Source organism: Mus pahari, chromosome 9 (genome assembly GCF_900095145.1).
Source record: "Mus pahari chromosome 9, PAHARI_EIJ_v1.1, whole genome shotgun sequence".
Lineage (NCBI taxonomy): Eukaryota > Metazoa > Chordata > Mammalia > Rodentia > Muridae > Mus > Mus pahari.
This window is the reverse complement of record NC_034598.1, coordinates 28,345,739-28,355,720: the sequence shown is the minus strand read 5'-3', so window position 1 is coordinate 28,355,720 and position 9,982 is coordinate 28,345,739. Positions and strand designations below refer to the sequence as shown.

At 48.9% G+C, this 9,982-nt stretch overlaps 1 protein-coding gene across 2 annotated transcripts in view; it reads right to left on the bottom strand.

The window, feature by feature from the left end:
• The window catches only part of Dna2 (DNA replication helicase/nuclease 2), a 29,678-nt gene that overhangs the window by 14,201 nt on the left and 5,495 nt on the right, over positions 1-9,982 (bottom strand). For both annotated transcript variants that reach the window (XR_003844530.1, XM_021205863.1), the window contains exons 4-10: positions 7,979-8,124; positions 6,850-6,981; positions 5,011-5,230; positions 3,983-4,100; positions 3,097-3,259; positions 1,999-2,193; positions 479-709 (exon numbers count right to left, since the gene is read on the bottom strand). Coding sequence is in view for 1 of the 2 variants with exons in the window: in XM_021205863.1 (XP_021061522.1) it covers positions 479-709; positions 1,999-2,193; positions 3,097-3,259; positions 3,983-4,100; positions 5,011-5,230; positions 6,850-6,981; positions 7,979-8,124 (1,205 nt within the window). In the remaining variant the exon portion in view is untranslated. The remainder of the gene's footprint in view (positions 1-478; positions 710-1,998; positions 2,194-3,096; positions 3,260-3,982; positions 4,101-5,010; positions 5,231-6,849; positions 6,982-7,978; positions 8,125-9,982) is intronic.

Here is a 9,982-nt window from a genome sequence, read left to right as displayed (position 1 = left end):
GAACTCACTTTGTAGACCAGGCCGGCCTCGAACTCAGAAATCCACCTGCCTCTGCCTCCCGAGTGCTGGGATTAAAGGCATGCGCCACCACGCCCGGCAGCCGCTGTCTTCATCACTGATCTCAATGTACTAGCAACTGGTGAGGAGAGCTGCGGATGGAACTCAGCGATAGCCTTTACCTACTGTCGGCGAGCTCCTGGGCTCAAACTCCAGCATGAAAGGGAAGGGGCTGGGTGGTGAGGCAGGCTGGGGGGCTGCTGGGTGCGGTGCTGCCCAACTTATATGCGTTTAAGTAGAAAAATGTAGCAAAAGAACACAATACGCTACAGCAAAACCCAGTTACCAAAGACCTTCTATCGAGTCAGCTTGTTCGAAATGTTTAAGAGGAAAATTTACAGAGACAGGAAGCAGATCTAGCAGTGTGTATAACCCCAGTTCCATACACACAGAGCTGGTGTCCAAAGATCCGTCCTATTACCTGTCTAGCAAGCAGGTTACGGCTGCCTTGTTAATCTTCTTCACGTAGCCTTTAGACAAAGCGAATAGTTTTCTCTCTTCTCCACTTAAAATAATCCTGTCACCTGCCATCAGATTGGTGGCTGGCATGGGGCCATTTTTCCGCTGAAAATTATGTAAATACTGTCCATCACAAACTCTTGATACAGGCTCCATCCTGACCAGGTTTCCAATGCAGTTGCCACTCTCCTCCCTGAGAAAGAAAGAAAGAAAGAAAGAAAGAAAGAAAGAAAGAAAGAAAGAAAGAAAGAAAGAAAGAAAGAAAGAAAGAAAGAAAGAAAGAAAGAGGGAGGAAGGAAAGATGTGTCCACTGACATATTTGTTTATATAACCCATGAATGTTTAAAACAGTATTAGTGGGGCTGGGGAGATGGCTTAGTGGGTAAGAGCGCTTCTTAGTGGGTAACTGTGCTCTTCCGAAGGTCCGGAGTACAAATCCCAGCAACCACATGGTGGCTCACAACCATCTGTAACAAGATCTGATGCCTTCTTCTGGGGTGTCTGAAGACAGCTATAGTGTACTTACATATAATAAATAAATAAATCTTTAAAAACAAACAAACAAAAAACAGTATTAGTATTAGTAGTAATAGTAGTATTGTGTGTGTCTGTGTGTTCGCGCGCGCACACAGACATGGGCCTGTGAAACAGGGGACAACTCGCAAAACGCAGTTCTTCCCTTTCACCAGGTGAATACCAGGGATTAAGCTCAGGCTATCAGGCTTGGCTGCAAGCCCCTTTACTCCCTGAGCCGTCATGCTGGCCTACGGCTCCTGGCAATCAATGCTACGTTTGCCTTTTTGTTGCTGTTGTTGTTTTTAAACACTTTCTACAATCCACTATAAAATATGGATGCCACGTTAACAGCCTTCTACTTCTTTTTTAACATAACTTTGTGACCCCTGTGACCCAGCCACAGACACTTTAAGAACTGTGCTTGTGCCGGGCGTGGTGGCGCACGCCTTTAATCCCAGCACTCGGGAGGCAGAGGCAGGCGGATTTCTGAGTTCCAGGCCAGCCTGGTCTACAAAGTGAGTTCCAGGACAGCCAGGGCTATACAGAGAAACCCTGTCTTGAAAAGCCAAAAAAAAAAAAAAAAAAAAAAAAAAAGAACTGTGCTTGTGCACATGAGAGTTGGTGTTCACCGGTGCAGATGCAGCCCTGGGTGGGCCCTCAGGAACTAACTGTTCACCTGCCTTTCTCACAGGGCCTCTCAATGGCCCGGGGCTAGACACCTGAGCTGTGCTGCTGTGAAGCTCTGCCATCTAACTGGCTCAGCCGCCCCAGCACTGGGGTGACACTTCACATGGATTCAGGGGATTCAAACTCGGGTCCTCGTGCCTGCAAGCCAAGCACCTTGCCAACCGAGTCTCCATAAAGCCGTGTCTTTGACATACTCTACAAAGCTCTGCCGTCACGGATTCCCAATGCTACAGGTATTACCTACAACAGGACTGACAGTCTGCTCGGGGGGACACTCACAGTTCAGAGGCAGGCGTTAACCAGATACTCTGGTGATTCCTCCCATTGTCTTTAGACTGCGACTCCAGCGTCAACATGAGACACCACAGGCTGAAATACTTTAAGTGCGCCGGCTGCAGGTGCCGCGTTTCTTCCTGGATTTTGGACAGCATGGCTTCTGGGATGGATGTGTCCTCTCCCTGTTCTTCAACTGCTCTAAATACAAAGTTCCAATTAGAGCTAAGCAGACATTTCCCTGGTAGGTAGTGAAGTACGGTCTCACACACACACACACACACACACACACACACACGTTAAATCAACAAACAAGCAAACAGGGCCTTGCTATATATCCCTGGGGACCCCACAGACAGGCCTGTCTCTGCCTCCTGAATGTGGGGATAAGGCACTCACCCCCCGGGCTTTTTTTACTGTGTGTGCACATGTCGCATGTGCCCGGAATTTCTGGAGATCAGAAGGCAGAGGATTCCCTGGATCTGACTTATAGGCAGAGGTGGGAGTTTTTGAGACAGGGTCTCAGTACATGGCCCTGGATGACCTTTTTTTTTTTTTTTTTTTTTTTTTTTTTGGTTTTTTTCGAGACAGGGTTTCTCTGTATAGCCCTGGCTGTCCTGGAACTCACTTTGTTAGACCAGGCTGGCCTCCAACTCAGAAATCCGCCTGCCTCTGCCTCCCAAGTGCTGGGATAAAAGGTGTGTGCCACCACACCTGGCTCCTAGTGACCTTTAACTCTCTACATAGATCTCACGGGTCTCATACGCTCAGCAATCCTCCTGCTTCTACCTCCAGGGGCTGGGATCCCGGGTGCCCACACATACACCCAAATAATAAAAACCAAATCATGATGAATAAAACTTAGATGCTTACAAACAAAACAGCAATGCATACCTACAACCCCAGCACGGGAGAGGCAAAGGCAGGAAGATCGCAAGCTCAAGGTTGAATTCCAGAGCGTCTGGTGCTGCCCTGTCTCAAACTGACCCAGCCTCCCACAAGTTCAAGGTCACCTTCAGCTATACAGCAAGCTTGAAACCAGCCTGAGCTACATAAGACCAGTTTAGTGCCCCCCACCCACACACACACACAGAGAATGCTTACCTGCTATAAAGAGCGCAGTTGCCCATCTGTGAACAGTATTTACAGGTCTTCTCTTCCTCGATTATCTGTGGCAAGGCGGAGAGCCGAACCTCCTCCCCGGGAGCGGCTCTGCTCACGCGGTGCAGCAGCGAGGCGGCCAGCTGGTTCCTGAGCTTCAGCAGTTCTGGGGACAGGCGAGGTTGGCTGTTTAGAATGAGGCAGACCAGTAAAAGCTTCATATGTAAAGACAAAGCAGAGGACAACGTGGGTATCTGCCTCTGTATCAGAGAAACCACAATCGTAATGTGCTGGCATACATCAAGGCTTTTGACACCCGGTGAGTTTTTCCAACAACCTCCTCTTTCATACTAGGTTAAGTACGGTGAGACTGTTGAGTTGTTTTTGTGTGGAGACAGGGGGGGGAGGGGGGCCTTATTGTGTAGACTTGGCTAGCCCAGAACTCAATATGCAGACCCCCTTGCCCCAAGTGCTAGCGCTGGGGGTTAAAGGTGTGTACCCCACCGAGCTAGTGAGACGGCTAAGCAGGTAAGGGAGGGGCCATGGAATACTAGAGACCCGCACTCCTCTCATCAATAATAAAGACAAAGAATAAGTCTATAAAATATAGAACAATAAATCGCAATCTGCGCATGGTCTAGCAAGTAGCATAAAGGTGTCACTAGAGAGGGCAGTAGTGGCTCACACATTCATCCCTGCAGTCAGGATGCCAAAGCAAGAAGATCCCTGGGAGCTCTGAGGCCAGCCTGGTCTACAGAGCGAGTTCCAGGGCTACACAGCGAAAGCCTGTCCAGGAAACAAACAAGCAAACAGACGAGGAAGTGTCACCGAGAGCCGGCAGGAAGAGCCGGCCCCAGAGGAAAGGCCGGAGTAAGCAAAGCAGTCCAACCTCTTTTGTCCAGATGGTTGGCGGGCACGGGGTACATCTGCCCGGTCTTGAGGTAGAGAAGCCAGCCAGCCTCGGGGTCCTCCCGTCTCTCCTGGCTTAGCAGCGTGTACAGGACCACCTGTGTAAGACAGATTGTTGAGCCAAAACAGTGATGTGTGCTCTCTACCTATGTCATCTGGAAGCACACATCGAAGAAGGTTGGCAGCGCAATTCCCAGTGTGTAAGTCGCACAAGTACTTGGTAAAGGTGACAAACCAAACTCAGTGTCAAACAGTTCCACTGCACAAAACTTAAACAGCTCCTGCTCTGCAGTTTTACACCGACTGGAAAGAAATGTGAACTGGGAAATGGGGGTGTGGCTCAGCAGCACAGCGCCAGCCCCCAAAACAGGAAGACAGGGAGGTTTTCTCACCTCAATAGTCAAATCCTGGACTCCCCGCCCCCCTTAAAACGTTAACAAATTAAATAAACTATTTGGCATTTCCAACTTAACAACCTCTACATGTTATTCCCTGACTTAAACAAATGAGCCCTAAAATGCTTAGGACTTACATCAGAGTCACTGTGACAATTCACCAAAGCCAACAGTAACTTTTCCAAAGCAGAAACTTTCATTACTTGTTGGGAGACCTAATGTTAAAAGTGTCCAGCAGAGCCGGGCATAGTGGCGCACGCCTTTAAACCCAGCACTCAGGAGGCAGAGGCAGGCAGATTTCTGAGTTCGAGGTCAGCCTGGTCTACAAAGTGAGTTCCAGGACAGCCAGGGCTATACAGAGAAACCCTGTCTCGAAAAACCAAAAAAAAAAAAGTGTCCAGCAAAGGAAGCCACTGAATCCAATACAAATACAGCCTTCCTGCCTGGAGTGTGGCTGAGTTGTAGGCTAGCCTGGTCTACATAGTGAGCTCCAGGATAGCCTGGTCTAAATATAGAGCTCCAAAACAACCATTGGTGTGTCTGAAGACAGCTACAATGTATTCATATATAATAAATAAATTAAATAAAAAAGATGTTTAAAAAAAAGTCATGCCTGACTCCGGTGCTCGATGGAGTTGGACTCTTTGCCGGTCTTCAGCTCCAGCGGCATGATCTTGTATTTCGTTGTACAATCTCGATGTATTTTGACCCCGACTGTGACGTCTATTTTGCCCTTCAGTCCAAACCTTGGGGACCAGATGCTCTCTTCAATATCCAGGGACTTGATTACTTCAATGTTACAAGGTGAACTTCTGTTACTGCCATCACTAGGCCTGAACAGGGACACAGAACACACTCACTGCACACCTGACCTGATGACGACCACACAAGTACCTTTTCTGTTTGCTGGGGTGGGGGGTGGGGTGGGGGGATCTTGCTGCTTTCTGAATTGCAATATTGGCATGACCTGGGAACAAGACCAAAAAAGGTGCCCTGTGTTTGGCAAGTGACTGACTGACCCGAAAATCCCACTGCTCAGCCAGTGGCTATAAAGACGGTGGCTGTGACAACTGTCCGAGAGTCACTGTGGTGTAGTGAGGAACTTTTCAAAAGGCCAGCATAGTGGTGCCTGCCATTAATCCTAGCAATCTAGTTGCAGAAGCAGCAAAATCTGTTGGGTCAAGGCCAGCCTGGTCTACATGGTGAGTTCCAGGCCAGCCAAGACGGCATAGGGAGACCACGTGGCAAAAGAAAAAAAAAAAAAAAGAAAAATTCGTTCATGAACGGTGAGACAAATCAGAGCTGGGCATGGCTCAGCGGTTAAGAGCACGGGCTGCTCTTTCAGAGGTCCTGAGTTCAATTCCCAGCAATGACATGGAGTCTTAAAACCTTCTCTCCTGGGATCTGATGCACTCTGCTGGCATGCAGATAGAGCACTCATATACATAAAGAAAAGAAAGTTTAAAAGGTGAGGCGAATCAGAACTATTCTAACATTGGAAATTCTTACATGAAATGCCATCGATTAACATTAGGATGAAACCAAAATCCTCTACTCAAGAGATTTCTTTGGTCGTAGAAAGATACTATAGATAGTAATTTGTGAAAAACTAATAACACAGAAAGGCCGATGAGTCTCTGTGAGGTCCAGGCCAGCTGCAGCTAGACAGAGACACTCTGCCGTAATTCTTTGGATCACGTTTCTGTGTTTACTTAGTGTGTGTTTACATGTCAGTATGAAGACCACAAATGCTACCGCATGCATGTGAAAACCACATGACCATACCCGGGGGCTACCTCTACTTCCTCCGTGTGAGAGGACGTGAGCGCCTTAACCAGCTGAGCCACCCTGCTGACCCCTCTCCTGACCTTTAAAAAGCTTTGGGAGAGCCGGGCGTGGTGGCGCAGGCCTTTAGTCCCAGCACTCAGGAGGCAGAGGCAGGCGGATTTCTGAGTTCGAGGCCAGCCTGGTCTACAAAGTGAGTTCCAGGACAGCCAGGACTATACAGAGAAACCCTGTCTCGAAAAACCAAAAAAAAAAAGCTTTGGGAGAGCTGTGCATTCATCCTTCATATACGTGTTTGTATACATGCCTGTTTATAAGCAACAGTGTCTGCAGGAGCCCTTGGAGGCACCAATAAGACATCAGAGCCTCTGCAACTAGAATTACAGAACTCACGTGAGTTCTAGGAATAGAACCCAGTTCGCGGTAAGAAGAGTAAGTGTTGTTCTCCGCTGAGCGGTCTCTCCAGCCTCCTTTACAAAGCTTTGAATTGGCTGTCCGGAGGCAGGTTGATCTGTACCGGTTTGAGGCCAGCCTGCTTTAATATGGAGTGCCCGGCTAGCTAGAACTAAACTAAGCAGCACATGGTCTTAGACGAAATTGAATCAGCAAGCCTAAGGGAATCCTGTCTAGACATCTCAGCAGCATATAAACAGAATGCACTTCTTACAGAGAGAGCTGCATTTGAGGGAAGTCAGCAGAAGGGCCCTTAGGCATGAAGTCCTCCGCCCACTTAGAGAAAGAAGGGAGATACTCCTCAACGTCACAGATTACTTCATCTTGGCTCAGATTCAAGCGATACCTGCCAAAAAGGGGAAACTGAGTAAGAAAGCAGAAATATTAGAAATATAAATGAAGAAAATATTGAAACAGGCTAATGAACAGATGTTTCCAAATGTGGTCCAAACAACAGACTACAGCCGGGCCTTCAAATATTCAGGAGTGCAGAATACACCCTGCATGTTTAAGTCTCTGGGGTTGAGTCCCAGCTTCCTCTCTTAAGGTATAAAGCTGACGTAGGCGGGCGTGGTAGCGCGTTCCTTTAATCCCAGCACTCAGGAGGCAGGAAAATTTCTGAGTTCGAGGCCAGCCTGGTCTACAAAGTGAGTTCCGGGACAGCCAGAGCTATACAGAGAAACCCTGTCTCAAGGGAAAAAAAAAAAAAAGGTTCGAAACCAAGCAAACCTGTGTACCAAAGGTTATCAGAATGGTCCTACTATGTGACAGAAGGAGACAGGAGCTGATCAGGCAGCTGGCCTGGATCACAGAGCAAAGCAGCAGAAGCAAGACTGACTCTGCCGCATGGGGGGGGGGGGGGTAGCAAAGGCCAACTCCCCAAGCTGTCTCCTTCCCCTGCCCCACTCTCTCCTCACCCCACCCCTCCTCTACACACACACACACACACACACACACACACACACACACACACTCAAAAAAAGATAACAGAACAGGCTAATCTTTGGGTAGGGAGCCACAAAAGCCTGCAAAAATACAGACGTCTTCTCGATGAAACTGGCTAAGCTGCGCCTGGATGCTCCTGGTTCCTGATTCCAAACACATACAGTGCTCAGCACGCTGGTCTCTAGAACTAATGCAAAAGCATTCGTTACCCATTCTCTGAGGACAGCGGAGGAAGCTATCAAACAGTTACCCAAAAGAGACACCACAGGGTACTGTGACCAAGACGGCTGAACTCCAGCTGTGCTGGCTCACAGCGGCGAAGGGTCTCCTTCCTGAGACCTCCATTGCAGGCAGGAAGTTACAGGGGGCTGTGACATCTGCACTTCTCAGAGACTTACATTTCCTTCAAATGCCTCATTTCACGGAGGGTTTGAAGAGCAAGGTCTCGTAGCCCTTCTGGGGCAAAGCTCTCGCTTAGGGCTTTCTGAAAGACTTCGTGGAGAATCGTACCGATCAGCATTTGGCGAGTGGCGGGATCAGAGGCCTGTGAAAACAAAGGACGGGCACATCTCACGCTAACACCCTGACACAATGAGTGTCGTTATGAAGCCAACAGGAACTAAGGCAAACGCCAATACATTCGCAAAGTTGTTGTTGCTGTTTTTCCTAACTGGTTTGGGCTCCAGTGAGGAGGGGTCCTTTGACTGCATGCATGTCTGCACACCACTTGTGTGCCTGGTGCCCACTGTTGTCACTCGTTGCAGAGTTTCCTAGGTAACACCCATGCCCTTTAAACAGTCCCTCAGGGCTCTGTTGTTCTCCCTGTGTCTTCTGGTCTCTCAGTCTATCTCTTTCTCATGTCCCCATTCTGAGATGGCCTTTCACTCCCCACCCCCCACTAAACCTCTCGAATTAGTTCCGTGGTGTGATCTCTTTGCCACACTCCTTGGACCCAACCTGACCAGGTACTTCTGCCACTAAATCCTAACACTTGCCCCACAAACCTACTGACCTGAGTTTGATTCCTGGATCCCACATTAGAAAGAGCCAGACAGACCTACAGGTGAGGCGCCTGGCTTTAATCCCAACCCTTGAGAGGCAGAGCAAGGGGTGTCTGGGAAGATGAGGCCAGCCTGATCTACGGAGCCCCAGATGACCTACGAACTCCCAGCAGCTACACAGGATCAGGGCCAGTTGGCATGCTAGCGTGGAGATGTGTTAGGTCCACACTAGGCCTCCGAAATGGCAGTGCGACCTACTGACGTCTGAACTTGGGTCAGGCTGGACCCTGACTGAGTCAAAAGGGTTGCAAGCAGATAAACAAAACCCAAACATCTGCATTCTTCAGAACCTTCTGCGTCAGGTTTCTGTCTTTTGGGAAGAGCCACCACCATCTTTATCTACATCTAGAGCTAACTACCTTAAGCACTGGAGAGATCTAGTTCCCTATCCTATGAATACATGTCCAAAACACCAGGCCAATCCAAGCTCTTAGATCACAACCCCCCCCCCCACATCGCCCCCTAACACTCTATAACTTCCAGGCTGTTCCCTGAGTTTACATACATCCTCCTGCCCCAACACCTGTCTCTTAGAAATTGGCACGACTTCCCCTACCTGTTGCTGCTCTCTCTTGCTCACCCCACCCCCACCCCACCCTCTAAGATAGCCACGGCAGCTTTCACCGTCCCCCAAATAAACCTTTCTTTCACAGGGTGGTGGCTGTGCATGGCTGTAATCCCAGCACTCGAGAGTCAAACCCTGTCTCGGAAAAACCCAAAATCAAAACAAAGAAACACACAAACGCTCCTTTCCACCCACGGGGCATCCAGTTCAGGGACTTCACTGTGTCCTCCTTTTCAGGATGGATGGAGCTCAGGAGCCCCTTCCCCACGCTGAGAAGTCAAGTCACTGACACTGGTGGCTTCTACGGGGGTGAGAGGCAGTGTTCCTCAGTGGTGTGGGCCCCAATAAGTTGACCACGTTTCAGGGATGGTTTTGTACCCAGGGGTATGAGGACAGCACAGACTGGAACTAGACGGTTATTAAAAGAAAAAGAGGGGGTAGGCTGGAGAGATGGCTCAACAGTTAAAAGCACTGACTGCTCTTCCAGAGGATCAGAGTTCAAATCCCAGCACCCACATTGCAGTGCACATTATCTGACCCCCATCTCACGAACAGACAGACATGCAGTAAAAACACCAATGCACATAAAGTAAAAGTAATAAACTTTTAAAAAGTAGAAAAACAAGGGAGGGAGGGAACACAAAGTTGAGGGGAGGCTAAAAGAGATCTGGAGCCGGGCGAGGTGGCACACGCCTTTAATCCCAGCACTTGGGAGGCAGAGGCAGGCGGATTTCTGAGTTCGAGGCCAGCCTGATCTACAGAGTGAGTTCCAGGAC